Genomic DNA, 21,588 nt, shown 5'->3' on the forward strand with positions numbered 1-21,588 from the left:
TATTGAGTTGAATGTTATTGTTTTTTGCACCAATTAATTAAACACAATAATTATGTAAAACAAATTTAAAAAATAAATAACACATTTTATTAAACGGATCGGATGGACAATCCATCCATTAAAATCTAATAATGGATGGATTGGATGGACATAAAACTTAATGCATGGATTGGATGATTTTTTAAAAAAAAAATAAAAAATAGTGGATTTTAATGGACTAATGAATTTTTTTGACCCATCCATTAGGATCCAAATCCATATCCATTCAATCCATCCATTTTGTCACCCCTAGTATTTTTCCATTGCTTTCCTTTCCAACCATCAATCAAGAATGTAGGCATAACCCATATGTTTTGGGTCATTGAATAGTTTTTTTGAATAATATCTTATTTAGGAGTTTTGTTTTAGGATTAAATAAGATGATCTTGAGGATATTATTCCTATAATATTGAGATTTCAACATTATGTTGATCTAAGTAGAGCTAGGCTCGATACTCGTGTTATTATGAGTATGCTTGTCTATTTGAGGTATTTAGGGGGTGAACCTAGTTGGGATATCTAACTACCACTTTGTTGTAAGTCGATACTCTTGGTCTACCTAAAAAAAAGTAGAGCTAGACTAGGTCCCCTTAAATAATGTCTCAGATTCAATCTGTGTAGATTGAAAAACATTATCTTGTGAGGAAATACCACTAAATATGACTGACTAGTTAGATTCTCTTACTAAATACTAGTTATCAACAACGTCATATGCTTTATATCAAAATCATAGAAAATAAAAGATGTAAGATTTTATTGATCCTATAATAAAAACATTACAAAGACTTATTCTAAATTACATACATCTAATGAATGTTGTCAATAAATGAAATCAAAATGACAAAATGTATAGCTCAGTCATACATAGTACAAAATCTAATTACCAACCCTTCTAAAATCAATATAACAAGTATACATATTTTGAGATATCAGAATCATCTTCCATCATCCAAGATAATCAATGATTGATCTTTCAAGCTGTCATACCCACTATATCCAAGGTCAATGCTATCACCAATTTCACTATAAATACTAGAAGTTGCCTTTTTAAGTAAGTGTTGTCTCTCCTCAAATTTTAGGTCTGTATCATTCCAAGGATGTTTCTCCATTAACCTTATACCATCCAACTCCATAGCTATTTCCTTCATACTAGGTCTTTCCTCACCTCGAAGTCGTAAACACCGTGCTGCCAGAATAGCAACCTCTTTAATCTCCTCCTTGTTTTCATCATTTAAGATACCAACTTGAATAGCTTCAAAAATTCTATCTTGTTTTAAACAAGACAAAAAGTGCATTGCAAGACTAATACTCTCTTCTGGCCTATTAAAAGATAGAGGTTTATCTCCTGTCAGAAGCTCCGCAAGCACTACTCCAAAGCTATAGACATCACTTTTCTCGGTTAATTGATGAGTTTGCATATACTCTGGATCTAGGTATCCAAGAGTTCCTTGAACCATTGTTGCTATCTCGGTTTGATCAAGTGGAACTAACCTCGAAGCTCCAAAATCGGAAACTTTCGCTGTGTAATTGTCATCCAAGAGAATGTTGGTACTTTTGACATCTCTATGGATAATCGGTATTGATGCAGATGAATGTAGATACGATAAAGCTCCGGCTGTCTCTGCTGCTATCTTTAAACGGGTTTTCCATGTTGGATTGTTTGTTTTATCTTTAGTACTATGTATGAAATCAAAAAGTGTACCATTGCTAACGAATTCATAAACCAAGGAAGGAACTTCTGTCTCTAAACAACATCCCAAGAGTTTGACAACATTTCTGTGATTTATTTGGGATAGGACAACTACCTCATTAATAAACTGCTCGATTTGATTTGCATCTATTATTTTTGATTTTTTTACAGCAACGATTTTGTTGTCGGGTAAAACTCCTTTGAAAACTGTACCAAAACCTCCTCTGCCAATGATTAAGTTTTCATCGTAGTTTTTGGTGGCTTTCTTAAGTTCCTCTTCAGTGAATATTTCAGCTGATTGCGAGGTGTCTTCTCTTGTAGATAGTTGTTGTAGCAAAATGGAACCACCATTTTGTTGAAAGAATTTTTGCTTTAGTTTGATGAATTTCCTTTTTTGGAATGTCAAGTATAGAGAAGAAATTGTCACAAACAGGACAATGAGTCCAGCACTTGCCCCTGCATTGGAAATGTGTTCGAAGCCAATTCATTAATTGTTCTATAAATTAACATCAAAATCTAATTAACACGTTGAATCCAAAATAGAAATTCTAGTCATATCCCTCGATTCTTCACGAAGAAGAAAACTGAAAATTTAAAGTTAAGTAAATGAGACTTAAGATTGATCTAGAGTTGTAATTGAATTTGAATATTTTCTCGATTGATTTGATCTTAATAAAATTATCGACGAATATATATAGATTGATACTCCACATGTTAATAATTTGAACCCAATAAATTAGGGGTATATATGCTTAGGTGCTTACCAATGGCAACCTTGGTGATGACCTCTCGTCTATGACACCCTCCTTCCAATGTTCCATTTCCAGAGTGTCCATCAGGACAGAAACATTCATGAGATCCATCAGTATTGCGACAATGATCTTCATTTATGCATGTGTTATTTGAAGTCTTACATTCATCGATGTCTGCAAATAATTTATATCCATGTAAGGGGTAAAAAATTTCCAACCTATTTAAAACATAATTACTGAATGAGATTACAAAATTTCATAAAAATGGTTATTACGGTTTCAAGAATCAAATTGTTGTTTGAAAACCAAAAATAGTTAATGGGATACAATAAATAAATAAATAGGTGATAGTTAAATAAGTTTTTTATCCATATAAATATAGCAAATTTTATTTTTAGCCCCTTTATAAAAAACAGTTTAAATGCAATTTTGATCCCTATTTACAAATTTTTTAATTTTCAATCCCCCTAATTCAAAAACCAACTTTTTGGTCCCTCTACTAAGAAAATCAACTATTTTTTTCGGACAACACTTGTGTGACATAGAGTTGGGTGACATTGGTAACATTGACCAATCACAATGTCACAATGCTTGTGTTTCTCTCTCTTTCTCAAGCATTGTGATATTGTGATTGATCAATGTCAACCAACTCTATGTCACACAAGTGCTATCCATTTTTTTCATCCACACCAATTTTGGTCCCCCTATAATACCATCCTCAAGAGAGTAGTTATTGGCTCATCATTTTTCATCATCCACATCCTCCTTAATCATCATCATCATTTATTGGCTCTCTAAAAGGATATAATTAATCAAGGAAAAAAATTTGAACTCTTATTAGGACAAAAATAATAATTTAATCTAAACAAATAGATTAATATTCAAGATGAAGAAAAATACCTATGCAGCCATCTGGATGATACGGGTTTCCTTCATAACCTTCCTTACATTTACATCGGTAACCAAAATCAATGTCCTTATCATCACAATCACTATTTTTCTTGCAAGCATAATCATCTTCATTCTTTGAAGCATTACAATATTTACTTCCAACACTCCAGTCAAGAATCATAGGAAGCCTCTCATAAGGAAAATTATCCAAATGAGAAATAGAAAAATTATAAAACCCATCTTTAACAACAAATGAATAACTACACCCCAAAGAATCCGTGGAATTAGGAAAATCAGAAGCTTCTATACTTATATTCCTCATCATAGGTGGAATATCAACTTGACAACAACCAATACCCGAACATGTTCCGTTTTCTATTCTGTTTCGATTACCATTACATCTTGTCAGGCAACCGGTTGAATATGTTTCTTTGTTGTATACACTGTTGAGATAACCGTAACTGTCACAACCAACCGTTACGAACTTGTTTTTCTTGCTTGATATGGTGAAAGCAGGACTGTTTAAACCGGATAGAATGTAGTTTGTGCTATTACAATAACTGGAGACTAAAAACAACGATTCTAGTTGTCCTTCAAGGATGTTTATGTTAGAAACTTTTAAATTGCCAAAAATCAATTTGGTGTCGTTTACACATTTGAGATTAAATTTGGGCTCTAGGGAACATGGTCCTTGATTTGGTATTGATGAATTTGATATTCCAAATGGATATGGAATTTTTACATTTCCACATGTGTTTTTGCAACCAGGTAGGGATGAAGAAAAGGATTCATCAGATGCAAATACTCTTGCAATTGATATTATAACAATTAAAATTGTGCATAATTGCGTGAGGTTTGTGTTCAGTTTCATTGTGTTTATTAATTTCAATTGACTCGTTCCTTGCATTTCTTTGTAGCAATAGAGAAGGTTTTTATAAATTTATATGGTTTTAAAAAAATAATAAATCTATGGTTACTTTGTGACTTTGCCGTCTTTCGCTGATTATTAAATTTTGTTAACTTTGGAAGGAACATTGAACTAGTCTACTGTGATTAAAGTAATTAGAGTGGGATTTAGATTGCATTATGCAGTCATGCAATCAATGCAGATGTTGCCGTCCTAGGATTTAAAGTAGTTTAAATATTATTCTTAAAGAAGGCAAACTATTTCCACAAAATTAGTATTGGCGAGACTCGAACCTAGATCTTTTTTTAATTAATTTTTTAGGAGGGCCGACCCAACACATATTGAGTCTGAAGGAGAAATCTAAAATGAAGTCTTTAAGTTATTACTAGTTCTCATTCCTTCGTCGAACTCATATCTTTTAAGTTATTGTTTCTGATTTTTGTAGATTTAGTTTGATTTGATCATGGTGGGTTTGAAAATATTGAACTTTTTGTCAGATTTTATCTAATCAGGCATCACATCATTTTTTTATGTATTTTTCTTAGTGTAAAAATGTAAATATTTTACGGTGTAGACCTTGAATTGTGCTGAGTGTTTCTTTTGATCAATTCATTTGGGGGTGTTAGTGGTTTGATTTTGGATATTTGTTTGTGTAATTTTGACAGTTTCTTTATGTTTTCTGCCATCAATTGTGTACATTATTATCCTTGTAAATCAATTTTAAGTTCTAAACACATCAAAACTAGTTAGTCCCTACCTTAATTTTAGTTATAATTTGCACGTCGTTTTCCATCGAAACCATTTGAAAGATAGGCACTCTTTCTGGTTTTGTTGTTTTGGGATGTCAATTTTGATTTGGTGATTTGAGTAAAGGAAGTTATTCTGATTTGGTTATGTGATATGATTGTGTTTGAAAAACATGGTTCTATTTGACCTGGGATTGGGTTTTCAGTGAACTGTGCTTGGTCTTGCAATTGGTTGGTGTTTTGTTCTATAGTCATTTCGGTTTAGAGCTTGTTCAACGAAATTAGTATTGGCGAGACTCAAACCTAGACCTCTTTTTAATTAAAATTAGCAGGACCGACCCAATGCATATTGAGGCTGAAGGAGAAATCTAAAATGAAGTCTTTTAAGTTATTACTAGTTTGTGCAAAAAAAAATTATTAATCGTATTTTTTTAGAAATTAATATTTTTATTCGAAATTTCACTTTTCAAACCTTTTTAAACACAAAATCATTTATTAAATTATTGTCATTGGTTTCGTTTAACAACTCTTTTTCAATCGACAATAAAACAAATCCATTTTATCTTAGTAACACATTGTTGATCTTTAATAAGATATTATTAACTTTAATTTTAATTTGTTAAATGCAGACACAACAATAATATGATTTTTTTTTTTGAGGAAAACAAGAATATGAAGTGTTAACATTATTCTATAAACAATTGTAACCAAAAAAAACAATTCTATAAACAATATACGCATTTAAAAAAGAATTAAGTCCTTTTGTATAATTAAGTATATCAATTGGTTAATTGGTGTATCATTTCCCATTTGTACTATTTCTCTTAAAATTTTAACTCCATAAATAAATATTTGGTATTGAGTATAATAGGTAAATAAAAACAATAAATTTGATCTAAAGCTTGATGAATATTTGGTATTGAGATAAATAGGTAAAATTTTAACTCCATAGTAAATATGTGATAGTCAGTCTCTATTGATGACTGAGGTTTTCCATTTCATAGGTTTTGTTAAACTCAAGTACATCTTTCTACTCTGAAAGACATTCCTAGGGATGATGGTGAGCTGAATCATATGACTCTGCATATAAATGAAAAAATAATAAAAGTATTGTGATTTAAGATGTTTTTTTCACATTTCATAAACTCATTTAACTTAAAACAAGAATTCCATGTAACATGTGGAGATGTAAATTCTCAATAGTTGAAATTAGATAATATTTAAATCATTTTAAAAGAAGATCTTTGGTCTTGTATTGTTTAGAATAATGTTCTGCTATTTCTTGCAAACAAAGGGATGGTAAAATATCATTTGGCCTAGTGTGATCTAATGAAATGAATGGGGATTTATTTCTTGACCATGGCTATATTAGCTATGTTCTGTATGCTTTGTATTATTCTTATTATATTGAGATTTCGACAGTACGATGATTTAAGAAGACTTATACCCAGAACCCTTATATAATGTCTCAGCTTCGATATTTGTAGATGGAAAAACATGATTGAGAGCGGAAATTCCAGTAAATGTGATCAAGTAGATTCCTGACGAATATTAGCTATCAACAACTTTTTATTTTTGAAGAAGTCAAATTAATCCACCGAAATTGATACCGAGGAGAATTGAATATGAGACCTTGAGAGGAGCACACCACCAAGCCAACCAAATGGGTTTGATCGACAACTTTGATTGTATAGCGATAACATACGAAGATTTATTTTGAATTACATACATGTAATGAATGTTATCATAATCAAAATGACAAAAATGTATGGGTCAATCATACATAAAACCAAATCTAATCACTAATCTTCTAAAATCAATAAAACAACAAAAGAAGTATACATATTTTGACATATCACAATCATCTTCCATCATCTAAGGCAATCAATGGTTGATCTTTCAAGCTATCATACCCACTATATCCAAGGTTAATGCTTTCACCAATTTCATTATAAATACTAGAAGATGCCTCTTTAAGTAAGTGTTGTCTCTCCTCAAAATTTAGCTCTGAATCATTCCAAGGATGGTTCTCCATTAACCTTATACCATCCAACTCCATTGCCACTTCCTTCATGCTAGGCCTTTCATCCCCTCTTAGTCTCAAACACCTTGCTGCAAGAATAGCAACCTCCTTAATCTCCTCCTTGTTTTCATCATTTAAAATACCAACTTGAATAGCTTCAAAAATTCTATCTTGTTTTAAACAAGACAAAAAGTGCATAGCAAGACTGATATTCTCTTCTGGCCTATTAAAAGAAAGAGGTTTGTCTCCCGTAAGAAGCTCTGCAAGAACTACACCAAAGCTATAAACATCACTTTTCTCTGTTAGTTGATGTGTTTGCATATACTCCGGATCTAAGTAACCAAGAGTTCCTTGTACCATTGTTGCTATCTCGGTTTGATCAAGTGGAACCAACCTCGAAGCTCCAAAATCAGAAACTTTTGCATTGTAATTGTCATCTAAGAGAATGTTGGTACTCTTAACATCTCTATGGATAATAGGTATTGATGCAGATGAATGTAAATACGATAAAGCTCCGGCTGTCTCTGCTGCTATCTTTAAACGTGTTTTCCATGTTGGATTGTTTGCTTTATCTTTAGTATTATGTATGAAATCGAAAAGTGTACCATTGCTAACGAATTCATACACCAACGAAGGAACTTCTGTCTCTAAACAACATCCCAAGAGTTTGACAACATTTCTATGATTTATTTGGGACAGAACAACTACCTCGTTAATGAACTGCTCAATTTGATTTGCATCTATTATTTTGGATTTTTTGACAGCGACGATTTTGTTATCTGGTAAGACTCCTTTGAAAACTGTACCAAAACCTCCTCTGCCGATGATTAAGCTATCATCGTAGTTTTTGGTGGCTTTCTTTAGTTCCTCTTCTGTGAATATTTGAGCTGATTGCGAAGTGTCTTCTCTTGTTGATAGCTGTTGTAGCAATATAGAACCTCCGTTTTTTTGAAAGAATTTTTGCTTTAGTTTGATTAATTTCCTTTTTTGGTACGTCAAGTATAGAACTGAAATCGCCACAAATAGAATAATGATTCCAGCACTTGCTCCTGCATTTGAAATGTATTGAAGTCAATTCATAAATTGTTCTATAAAATAATATCGATAGCTAACATGTTGAATCACAAATATTTGTGGTCCTAAAACAGTTTGGCTCTTCATGTGAAAAACCTTGATAATCTGGATTTCGACTTAAAATTAAATAAATTTAACTAATGATTATTCAAAATAAACATGGGCTATGTTTAGTGACATACCAATGGCAACCTTGATAACAATATCTCGTCTATGACAACCTCCTTCAAGTGTTCCATTTCCAGATTGTCCATCAGGACAGAAACATTCATATAATCCATCCGTGTTGCGACAGTGACTTTCATCTATACATGTGTTATTTGAAGTTTTACATTCGTCGATGTCTGCAGTGTATGTAACAGAAATGATTGTATCGTCAAAAACAAAATCACTATATTACAGAAAAAGTAAAATCAATTTAGCTAATACTCCTTCCGTTTCAAAATGCGTCGAATTTTTAGAACTGCACTATTAAAATAACTTACTATATGAGAAGAACAGAAAAACATGTCATGCCTATATGACAAGAACAGAAATAAATATCACTTTAAAGAGTTGAACTAGCTAATTGTTAAAAGGAAATTACTAACTTGTACCTTTAAAACTCAAATTAATGAGTCACAAGTAGAAATGTTGTGTTATAATCAATGCATTTGAATTTGATTTTTAACTTTTGATAAATTGAATGCACAAAAATTTAAGAAAATGTTTCTCCTTTTTGGTTTTATTATCATGTGTCCTTAGAAGTTATGACACAAGTTATCATCACCCTTGTTAAAATATGTTATATTGTAAGTATACTATATATTGTTACAACCGCGTGTTTAGCAAGGAACTTTGAAGAATATAACTTGAATATGTCCCCATTAACTTAGTTAAGTTAGTAGGGACAATGTGTAATATATGCAGAGGTCGAAGTTTGAACCTCGGACATCACACTTATTCATCTTAAAAATGTGAATTCTAGCCACTAGACTACCTGACCAAAAAATATATAACTTGAATATGAAGACCGTTTCAGCAATCAAATTGTAGATAAAAGAAGTTAGATTTTTTTTTTTTTAATAAATGCCATCCAAAATAATATATTAAATATCTCTTGCATTCCTATGGATATATATCACTTTTCAATTAGGTTATCAAATATATAATTAGTCTAATATGCTGACTAATTTATGGACCATGTATATAAATTAATCATATAAGCATAAACTTTTCAATGTTTCACGTACCAAAAGTCTAAAACCAATGAAAAAGAAACGTGTATGTTACTGGGATGAAAAGTATACTTTCTTATGTATAGAACTATAGATTATTACTTTGATGATGGAAATGAAAAAGTAAATAAAAAATTCAGAGAAAGAATTAAATTACCTATGCATCCTTCTGGATGATATGGGTCTCCTTCATAACCTTCCTTACATTTACATCGATAACCAAAACCAATGTCTTCATCATCACAATCACTATTCTTCATGCAAGCATAACCATCTTTACCCTTTGAAGCCTTACAATTTTCACTTCCAACACTCCAATCAAGAACCAAAGGAAGCATCTTATAGGGAAATATATCCAAATGATCAACAGTGAAATTATAAAATCCATCTTTAACAACAAATGAATAACTACACCCTAAAGAATCCGTGGAATTAGGAAAATCAAAAGCTTGTACACTTATATTCCTCATCATAGGTGGAATATCAACTTGACAACAACCAATACCCGAACATGTTCCATTTTCGATTCGATTTCGATTACCGTTACATCTTGTTAAGCAACCGGTTGAATATGTTTCTTGATTGTAAATGCTGTTGAGATAACCATAACTATCACAACCAACAGTTACAAACTTGTTTTCCTTTCTTGATATGGTGTAACTGGCAGTGCCTAACGTGGGTCGATTGTAATTTGTGCTATTACAATAACCTCCAACAAAAAACGACAATTCAAGTTGTCCTTCAAGAATGTTTATGTTGGAAACTTGTAAATTGCCTAACAATAATTTTGTGTCGTTTACACATGTAAGATTGAATTTGGGCTCTAGAAAACATGGTCCTTGGTTTGGTATTGATGAATTGGATATTCCAAAAGGGTATGGAATTTTGACATGTCCACATGTGTTTTTGCAACCGGGCAGGGATGAAGGAAGAGACTCATCGGATGCAAATACTCTTACCATGGATATTGCAACAATTAAAATTTGGCATAGTTGTGATATCTTTGTCTTCATTTCCATTGTTCCTTGCCTTTCTTTATTGCAATAGCGAAGGGTTTCATATATTTATATATGATGTTTAGCAAGACTTATTCTATGGTTTCTTTTTGACTTTGTCTTTTGTTGCTTAATTGTTGACTTTGAAAGGAAGATTGAACTGGTATTCTCTCATGAAAGTAACTAGTGTGGCACGTGTGAAATATGAATTGGGTTTAATGTTTATAACATCCAAAATTATCGTCATTTATCTTTCTTTTTTTTCTTTCACGGCATGTATGTTATTTTGGTTCATTTTTATAAGAATTATCAAGTATCAAATATAAAATTCAAATGAAAACATGAGTGAAGTATTATAGATTTGAACATTAAGAGCTCATATCGAAATAAAATATAGATTTGAATCTTGAAAAGTCATTTGTATATTGATTAAAAGAGTGAAAATGACGCGAAAAAAGTATAAAGAACGAAATTGTTGCTTGAAATAAAGTTAAGGAATGATAAGAGTAAATTTACTTTTTTTTTTGAAGAAACTAAAGTAACCCCCTCAAATTGGCACCAGAGAGAATTGAACCTGAGACTTTGAGGAGGAGCACACTCCCAGGTCCCAAGCCAATACCACTAGGCCAACCCAAGTGGGTTATGAGTAAATTTACTTTTTTAATATTAGAGGAATGCTATCCACACTCTCTTTTGACCACTCTATCTTGCACTCACTCTTTTATTGGGTGAAATCAATGTATGTCCTACCACTTTATGTGAGTTTCATTTTAAAAATATAGGTCAGTAAGATGAATGCTCAAAAGAGAGTGTTGCTAGCATTTCTCTTCATATTATAATTAAATACATTTCAAGTTTAATTGTAATTGTGTCTTTTATTGTTGTCAATTTCTCAATTATAGTAAACATGTTTTTAAATACACAATTTCGACCCTATAATTATTTCAATTTCTGAAATCAACATTTAATGTAACCAACACTAATGTGGTAAATTATAACAATCTCTTTATTTGATTAAACTCTGATATTAGAAGTTTCTTTCTTGTGTGATTAAGCAAATGAAGTCTCTCACTTGTTGTTAGCCTGCATTTTCGACAGACTAAAATTAAATATAGTCAAAAGAGAATATGAAGGATTGATTGTTTGTCGTTCTATCGAAGGAATAGACTTTGCAAAATTTGGCATTACAAAGGTCATTGTTCGACATATATTGAAGGTGTCGAGAAGATTGGTTTTGGATAGGATTGAATAATTGTTATAACTGAGACATGTTTTTTGAAATTCAAATTGAAGAGGTGTTTTAGGCCGTTAGTGGCAGTTATAGTTTCAAATGTCTGTGCGTAGATAGTTTTTTACAATAAATAGCCATTTCTCATGGGAAAAAAAGGTCACAATTCAACCCTACAAAAAATTTACACTCAAACTATGAAAATAACTTACTATTATATGAGAAGAACAGAAAAACATGTCATGCATATATGACAGGAACAGAAATAAATATCACTTTAAAGAGTTGAACTAGCTAATTGTTAAAAGGAAAATACTAACTTGTGCCTTTAAAACTCAAATTAATGAGTCACAAGTAGAAATGTTGTGTTATAATCAATGCATTTGAATTTGATTTTTAACTTTTAATTAACTGAATGCACAAAATTTAAGAGAATGTTTCTCCTTTTTAGTTTTATTATAATGTGTCCTTAGGAATTAGGACACAAGTTATCATGACTCTTATTAAAATATGTTATATTGTAAGTGTACTATATATTGTTACAACCGCGTGTTTAGCAAGGAACTTTGAAGAATAATTCCACTTAATAACTTAGATTCATTTCCTTTAAAAAAAACTTAGATTCATTTATGGGGTCATTTTCAAGTAAACAATATAACTTGAATATGTCCCATCAACTTAGTTAAGTTGATAGGGACAATGTGTAATATATGCAGAGGTCGGAGTTTGAACCTCGGACACCACACTAATTCACCTTAAAAATGTGAATTCTAACACTATAATACTTGCCAAAAAATATATAACTTGAATATGAAGACCGTTTCAGCAATCAAATTGTAGATAAAAGAAGTTAGATTTTTCTTTTTGAATAAATGCCATCCAAAATAATATATTAAATATCTCTTGCATTCCTATGAATATATATCATTTTTCAATTAGTTTTTTTTCAATTAGGTTATAAAATATATAATTAGTCTAACATGCTGACTAATTTATGGACCATGTATATAAATTAGGCAAATTATATAGTACACCCAAAAATTTGAGTGTATTGGTACACCAAATCAATAAATTAATAGTTAAATGTGTTATTTTTTGAATAGAAAAATTGTTTTCTATTGCCTAGAATTATAATAATTAAATCTTATTCACCAAAAACGTTGAAGAAATAAAATTTAATTTTTCTGAATTTTTAGTGAAATTTTGGAATTTATAGGAATTGTCCTATGATGCTTATATGCATATGCTATTGCGATAATATGTGAGTAGTGTATATGCTTTGTTGAGGTGTTAGAACATGTTTACCTTTTTTTGTTGAATTGCTTAGAAAATGTAGAAAGTTGTGAAAATAGAGGAAGTTTGTTAAAATGTGGTTTCATATTGGCCGGAGAACTTGTAATTGGTTTTATATTAATGATGATATGGTAAAATAAGAATGAATCAAAGTTGATTGAGTGTTTAATATGATGAATGTCATGATGCAGATAGTTGTCCGTCTTTTATATGAAATGTGATTTTGAAACTTTGTCGTTTCTTTAGGGTGATTGTTATTGATGATGCTTATGATAATGATTTTAATGATGGTGATTTATTATTTATGGTGAATTCTTACATGCAAAATGACGGTGATTTAATGGTGCTTGCTTGTATGAAAAATGTCGATGTTTATGTCGGTGAGGCGTTGTTTAATTTGAACGTTTGCATTATTGAATCATATGTTCATGCATTCATAAGTAGGATATTAATATCCAAGGACGGGGATTAGGATACTATGTATCCAATGAAGGTGATTTGAATACTTTGTATTCAACGAAGGTGATTATAATACAATTGTATCTTGAGGTGACAACCTTGACGGTGATCGGTACCACATGCATACAGAGTTGTGTCTAGGCGCATAGCATACAATTGATAATTGACTAAATGAGGCATTGCTTATTTGCTTGGCGAATACTTGCATTGGTGAAACTCGGTGACTTATATACTTGATGAAATTTGGTGAATACGTGAAGATGCGAAAACGTACTTGTGAGTACTCGGTGACTTATGATGCATCAACAAGAAGCATTGTGAGTTTGTCAAATAAAATACGAAAAACAAACTAAATAATATAAAGTTGAAACATTATCCCAGTAAACAAAATTAGTTGTTAGCAAAACCAATGGAGAGCAGCAACCAAAGTGAGTTATCTTCATAGAGAGAGCATCAAGAACCATCACCATTAACCAGTCAAAGAGAAAATCATCCAAACAAAAGAACCAGTAGAGAGAAGTAGCCATACATAAGAATCAATAGGTAGAAGTGCAATGCTATCAATTAGAAGAATCCATAAAGGGAGAAGTGCAATCGATCAGAAGAATCAAAAGGAGGAGAAGTGCAATGCAATAAGAAGAATGAAAAGGGGGGGAAGTGCAATGCAATCCATCAGAAGAATTAAAAAAAGGGGAGAAGTGCAATGAGTCAGAAGAAATAATAGGGGGAGAAGTGCAATCAACTAGGCTCTGATACCATGTTAACAATACATATACAAAATAGAGAAAGAGAGAATATGACCAACAAAGACGGCTAGGGTTTCATAAAATATCAATAACTTGATATCACAAAATGTTATAAGAGAATATATAATAAAACTGTAACTTACTGATATAAAGGTTCAATAGCTTAAGTGCAATACTTTATTATCTAACACCTTTTTGAATTGGTCATTTGTGCCTTCTATTGAAATTGAAAACATTCCCGTCCTTAATAAGCCAGAAGATCAATTGACAGATGCTAAATCTAAGAAAGTTCAATATGATATGAAGGTGTGAAACATACTCATTGCTTCCCTTGGAATCAAGAGTACTATCGTTCCTCACATGGAGATAATGCTAAAGCGATTTAGGATACCTTACAAGTCATCCACAAGGAGACAATTGTGGTAAAACAATCGAAGATAAATACACTTGTTCAAAGATATGAGCTCTTTCGTATGATGCACAATGAAATTGTTTGCAGATTTGCAAAAGAGATTTTCTCATGGTGTGAATAAGCTTGCTAGACTTCGTGAAACCTTACCTAATGCTAACAAATTTTTTAAATGTTTAACTATGGTAATAGCTGCCAAAGGTGACCGCCAACAAGGAATCACAAAATCTAGTGCTTTAAACTTCACAACTCTATTTGGTAAACAAGTGGAACATGAGATTAGGGGTCTGTTTGGTTAACCCCAAAAAAGAGCTTTTAACTTTTAGCTTATAGCTTATAAGTTCGTTTGAAAAAAAAAGCTCTGTTTGGTAACACTTTTTCACCAACTTATAAGCTATTTTTCAGAAGCTATTCCAAGTAGCGTTTGAGCTTATAGCTTCTCCCTTTTTCTTCCAATTTTACCCTTATTATTACATTTAAATTGTATTTTTATCCATTATAATTTTTATAATAAGCTACGTAATAAAGACTACTATCCCTTTATTCCAATTTTTGTATATATATCAGCTGACCTTTTTTTTTTTTTGAAAAATTATATACCTTCGTTTTTTTTTTACGAAACAAAATACTATTATTCTATTAGTGTTACTTTTTTTTTTTTAGGTAAGTGTTATTTTCTTTATTCTCTGTTATTAGTATTGCTCTATTAGTGGTACCTTTTTTTTTTTGTTTTTGAGGTAAATGTTATTTTTTTTATAAAGTGGAAACACTTAAATGATAATAAATATAAGATAAAATTTAATTTAATTTATAATACATAGGATATATTAAATTAATAAATTTAAAGTATTTTTTTAAAGAGAAATTAGTTTACAAAATTACAAATACTTAAATTAATGATATAATTTTTATTATGAATTAAGAATACCCTTTATTTCATTTTACATTTATCAGCTAGTTGAACTGCTATTTTTACGAAACACTTCAGTTAGCTTATCAGCTATCCGCTATTTTTACCAAACAGAATCTAGGTAACGACAAATTAGTAGATACTCTGCACCAATAACATGATTACAAAATTGATAACATAGAGATTTTATTGATCCTATAATGAATTGTACCGAAAGTTTTCAATAAATAAAATTAAAATCAAGAAAATGATTGGGTCAATCACACAGAATACAAAAATAATTCAAATGGATAGAACAAAAATAAAAGTATATATATTTTGACATATCACAATCATCTTCCATCATCCAAGGCAATCAATGATTGATCTTTCAAGCTATCATATCCATTATATCCAAGGTTATAGCTATCACCAGTTTCATTATAAATACTACAAGATGCCTCATGAAGTAAGCGTTGACTCTCCTCAAAATTTTGCTCTGTATCATTCCAAGGATGCTTCTCCATTAACCTTATGCCATCCAACTCCATTGCCACTTCCTTCATACAAGGTCTTTCATCCCCTCTAAGTCTTAAACACCTTGAAGCAAGAATAGCAACCTCCTTAATCTCTTTCTTGTTATCATCGTTCACAAATCCAACTTGAATAGCTTCAAAAAATTTATCTTGTTTTAAACAAGACAAAAAGTGCATAGCAAGACTAATGGTCTCTTCTGGCCTATTAAAAGAAAGAGGTTTGTCACCTGTTAGAAGCTCTGCAAGAACTACTCCAAAGCTATAAACATCACTTTTTTCGGTTAATTTATGTGTTTGCATATACTCGGGATCTAAGTATCCAAGTGTTCCTTGCACCATTGTTGCTATCTCTGTTTGATCAAGTGGAACCAATCTTGAAGCTCCGAAGTCGGAAACTTTGGCAGTGTAATTGTCATCCAAGAGAATGTTGGTACTCTTAACATCTCTATGGATAATTGGAATTGATGCAGATGAATGTAGATACGATAAAGCTCCAGCTGTCTCTGCTGCTATCCTTAAGCGGGTTTTCCATGTTGGATTATTTGTTTTATCTTTAGTGCTTTGTATGAAATCGAAAAGTGTACCGTTGCTAACAAATTCGTACACCAATGAAGGAACTTCTGTCTCTAGACAACACCCTAGGAGTTTGACAACATTCCTATGATTTATTTGGGTCAGAACAACTACCTCATTAATGAATTGCTCAATTTGATTTGCGTCAATTATTTTGGATTTTTTTACAGCGACGATTTTGTTGTCAGGTAAAACTCCTTTGTAAACTGTACCAAAACCTCCTCTGCCAATGATTAAGCTTTCATCGTAGTTTTTGGTGGCTTTCTTAAGTTCCTCTTCTGTGAATATTTGAGCTGCTTGCGAAGTGTCTTCACTTGTAGACAGTTGTTGTAGCAAAATGGAACCACCATTTTTTTGAAAGAATTTTTGCTTGAGCTTGATGAGTTTCCTTTTTTGGTATGTCAAGTATAGAGAAGAAATCACCACAAATAGAATAATGATTCCAGCACTTGCTCCTGCGTTTGAAATGAGTTGAAATTGATTGATTCATGAGTTGTTCCATAAATTAATATTAAAAAATTAAGTTTATGAAATTTAAAATAAAGATTGTTATAGTATGGATGATCGAACTCAAGTATTCTTCATCAATTTGATCTTATCTAGAAATAAATTAGGGTTATGTTAGGTGCTTACCAATGGCAACCTTGGTAATAACATCTCGTCTATGACACCCTCCTTCCTTTGTTCCATTTCCAGATTGTCCATCAGGACAGAAACATTCATAGAACCCATCCTTGTTGCGACAATGATCTTCATTTATGCATGTGTTAGTTGGTGACTTACATTCATCGATGTCTGCAAACATGTATACAACAGAAATAATGGTATTGCCATAAATAAAATTTGTATATTAACGAGAATGTGAAATCACTTGAGTTGATTTTTTTAAGGAAAATCACTTGAGTTGATGTTTATTTGTTTATATGTACAAAGAAAAGATGTCAAGAATGGGTGTGTTTGTTTTAACATAAAAAATATATATATATTTTTCAGAAAATTTGAAGCTATTTGTGTTTGTTTAATTACTTTTCAGAAAATTCACATTTTTGAAAGAAAAAAAATTAAATAGTTCATGTCTTACCTCCTTATGTTTGAAAAAAAAAAAAAAAGATTTTGAGAAAAGCTAATCTTAATAGCTTTTTATTTTAAAGTCGAGATAAATTTTTTTGATAAAATGATTTTTCTTAAAATTCTAAACAAACACTTTTTTTTTTTTTTTTAAGGGTAAACAAACACTTAAAAATGACAAATTTTCTTACTAAAATAATAATTTTTTTTCCTAAAAAATCTAAATCAAATGGGACTATTAATATGTGAAATACATATTTTTATTTTATCTCACAAACTTTAAGTAACACTTTCGTCCTTTATTTTTTTTTTTCTCTCTCGATTTAGTCCTTTATATTATAAAATGACAACATAGTTATCCTTTTTATGAAAAAAATCAAAAACTACAAAAAAAAATCATGAAACTCATCAAATTTCATTAAAAAAATCTCATAAAAATGATAAGATATTGTCATTTTAGAACTTAAAGGGCTAAACAAGCCGGCCCTAATTTTCTCTCACTAAGTTTTCTCATCCCATTTCTTCATTGGGGGGTGGTTTTGGGTCAATTCTTGACCTGAAATCACCCCTCTTCATATTTTTTTCTCTATTTCAATCTAAATAAGTGACTTTCACATAGATCTAGGTTTTTTTCTTTGTGTGATTTTATCATCTAAGTGTGGTGGTTTGTTGTTCGTCGTCTTGTGCGGCGTTGTTTGCTTTCCCGTCTTCTTGCGGTGTTCATTTTATTCCTATTGAAAGATCGATTATTCAATCAAAGATTTGGACGTCAACGTTGCAGATCCGGAGGCCATAGATATTCCGGTGACTTTAATTTTATCATATATTTTTATAGGCATTATGCCGCTATTTGCTATTAACTTGGATGATGTGAGTTTGTTCGCAGATTCATCCTTTACGTTTTTAGCGGTGTTGAATGATGTAATCTCTCAATTTGAATGAATGAATATCTTTTTATTTTTGTCAAAAAAAAAAAAAAAGAACTTAAAGGACTAAATTGGAAAAAAAAAAAAGATAAAGGATTAAAGTGTTACCTAAAATTAAGTTAAAGGATGAATTGTGTAATTTTGTTTAGAATTAAATATGTTTGGAGTACACTAGCGTGTCCAGGGCCGTCCCTAAGAATTCGGAGGCTCGGCTCTGGGAATGAAAAGAGGCCGGTGATAAATTAAAAATGTATTTTTGTTTTAAAAAACAATGTTCTATTTATATTTTTTAAAAGATAAATATAAGGTGCCGTATATATGCGGTACATCCAAAGGTGAAAATGACTACCGTATACATGAGGAACCCCCACCTAACACCAAAAGTAAGAGGACCTAATTCTAATAGGCCTAAAAGACTAAAACAAGGGGACAGAAAATGGCTGGGGATATTAAAAAAAATTGGAGGGCAATAATACTAGTGGGTATTAAAAAAAAATTGAGGCCCATGACTGAGGGAGGCCCAACTCTGTTGAGCTGTTTGCACCCCCTCAGGGCCGGGCCTGAGCGTGTCTAACATCAATGTCCGTGTGACTCATTTTTTATTGATGTCTGTGAGACCCTTCAATGAGAGATGAATGGACAGTTTTGATTTGCAATGTGTAAAAATCACCCGAGAGGGGATCTTGTTCCTTGTCTAAGAGTGAATAATACATTTGAAACAAAATTAGTGTATTAGATTACAAAATTACATAAATATGATGGGGATCAATATTTAAATTTTGGACCTAAAAAATATGTGGATAAATGTGTTGTAGACCAAAACCTTGTAGTCAAAGATTTTGTTTGAGAGCTTGGAGGGGAGAAATATATAGAAAAATGAAAAAATCAATGACATTTTTTTAAAGAACAAATTTTTAGATAATGATAAACTAATGCTTATGATTAATATATTTTTAAATTTAAATATATTATAATTTTGGATTTAAAAAATTCATAAACGAATCCTTCCAAAATCTTTATCCAATACAATTTTTGAATTTCCTCAAATGAGGAGGAGAATGTTATATTATGAATAAAAAATTAACCCATAAAGTCCTCTTATTTCAATGTCTTCTATTTTTTCTACTTGATTCTTCTTCTTTTTTTTTTCAAAAATGCTCTCCTCCCCTCCCCTCCAAACTTCCAAACAGAGCCAAAAGTGAGTAAGATTCATATAAGAGGTTAAATTTGTCCGATAATTTTTTTTTTAGGGGCCAATATACCAAGTAAAATATGGACCATATAAAAATTAATATATATGTGGGTTGGGGTTTGAATTCTAAACACTCCATTTACTTATCTTAAAAAAATGATTTTTTATCAGGCTACTTGACAAAAAAACCAAAAAAAAAAAAAACTTTGTATACTATTTGGGACGAAAAATATTTAAAGTGAAGAAAAAAAAAAACCTTTGTAATATTGCCTTAAATAATATTCAGAAGAAGGTGAAGAAAATTACCTGTGCAGCCATCTGGATGATACGGATTTCCTTCATAACCATGCTTACATTTACATCGGTAACCAAAATCAATGTCCTTATCATAACAATCACTATTATTCCTGCAAGCATAATCATCTTCATTCTTTGAAGCATTACAATATTTACTTCCAACACTCCAGTCAAGAATCATAGGAAGCCTCTCATAAGGAAAATTGTCCAAATCAGAAACAGTGAAATTATAAAATCCATTTTTAACAACAAACGAATTGCTACATCCCAAAGATTCGTTTAAATCGAGATAATTAGAAGCTTGTATAGTTATATTCCTCATCATAGGTGGAATATCAACTTGACAACAACCAATACCCGAACATGCTCCGTTTTCAATTCTGTTTCGAGTACCGTTGCATATTGTTAAGCAGCCGGTGTAATATCTTTCTTTGTCGTAAATGCTTCTGAGAACACCGAGACTGTTACAACCAACTGTTAAGAACTTATTTTCTCTGGGTGATATGCTGACCCCGGAAGTACTGCCTAATCTGGCGAAATGAGTTACATTTTCGCTACCACAATAGCTAGAAACGAAAAACCACGCTTCAACGTGTCCTTCGATGACGCTTATGTTGGAAATTTCTAGATTGCCCCAAATTAATTTTTTGTCATTCTCACATATGAGTTCAAATTTGCGCTCTAGGTAACAGGGACCTTGATTTGGTATTGATGAATTGGATATTCCAAATGGATATGGAATTTTTACATTTCCACATGTGTCTTTGCACCCAGGTAGGGATAAAGAAAAGGATTCATTGGATGCAAATACTATTGTGACCATGGATATTGTAAGTACTAAAATTGTGCATAATTGCGTGAGGTTTGTGTTCTGTTTCATTGCGTGTATTTCAAATGAATAGTTCTTGCATTGATTTTTGAAGCAAATGAGAAGAGGGTTTCATTTATTTATAAATGATATTTTTTTGGGATTTTGACTGCTAGTTAATTTTGTTGACTTGGAACGAAGATTGACTCGGTATGGTCGCATAACAGTAAGCTCTACATATGTAAAAGATAGTCGAAATAAGTAAGGAAATTTCTACGATACATTTATAAGTTAAGGTGGATTGGTACTCTTATTTTAAAAATTTATAAATTAACTATCATTTTTACAAAATAAAGAGCTATTTGTGGCTATTTATAAGTCAGAAAATATCATTTCATAATAAAAAATATTATTTCATTGTTTATAAAAATCATGCTAATTTTTTTTACATTTTATCATAAAAAATAATTAAAATTCGATATTATAAATAATAAAAAATCGGAAAAGTTAAATTTTATTTCGTCGATCTTTTTTTGTAAATAAAATTTAATTAGGTGATGGAAAATAAATTTTTTTCAAAATATAACTGATTTAACTTTCAAAAAGTAAACTCATTTAACAAAACAATATCCATCAAGGTGTACGTGACCACATAACTCAACACTACTAAAAAAACTAAATTTAGTGAGGAAAAACGTAAAATCCCTCTTTAATTTCGTCACTAAATTTTGCGACCAAGAAATTTGTGAGGAATTTCATTTTTTCCGTTACTAATTTCCCTCGCTAATTTTGTTTTTTCTAGTAGTGCAATTTGAAGCAAATTACTATTA

General features: G+C 31.1%; 2 protein-coding genes across 2 annotated transcripts; both read right to left on the bottom strand.

Moving 5' to 3' along the window:
* Positions 1–830: 830 nt before the first annotated feature.
* LOC25482298 (putative wall-associated receptor kinase-like 16) lies at positions 831–4,253 on the bottom strand. Its single transcript, XM_013610848.3, has 3 exons — positions 3,382–4,253; positions 2,494–2,655; positions 831–2,185 (listed from the first exon to the last, which is right to left on the bottom strand). Exons 1-3 carry the CDS (start codon positions 4,241–4,243, stop codon positions 975–977), a joined length of 2,235 nt encoding a protein of 744 aa, XP_013466302.1. The 5' UTR covers positions 4,244–4,253; the 3' UTR covers positions 831–974.
* Positions 4,254–6,802: 2,549 nt separating this feature from the next.
* LOC25482300 (uncharacterized) lies at positions 6,803–20,837 on the bottom strand. The gene is made up of 6 exons (XM_039829986.1): positions 19,960–20,837; positions 17,101–17,262; positions 15,717–16,922; positions 9,497–10,372; positions 8,305–8,466; positions 6,803–8,097 (listed from the first exon to the last, which is right to left on the bottom strand). Exons 1-6 carry the CDS (start codon positions 20,828–20,830, stop codon positions 6,887–6,889), a joined length of 4,488 nt encoding a protein of 1,495 aa, XP_039685920.1. The 5' UTR covers positions 20,831–20,837; the 3' UTR covers positions 6,803–6,886.
* Between the last annotated feature and the right edge of the window lie 751 nt (positions 20,838–21,588).

This window comes from Medicago truncatula, chromosome 1, assembly GCF_003473485.1.
Source record: "Medicago truncatula cultivar Jemalong A17 chromosome 1, MtrunA17r5.0-ANR, whole genome shotgun sequence".
In the NCBI taxonomy this organism is placed as follows: Eukaryota; Viridiplantae; Streptophyta; class Magnoliopsida; order Fabales; family Fabaceae; genus Medicago; species Medicago truncatula.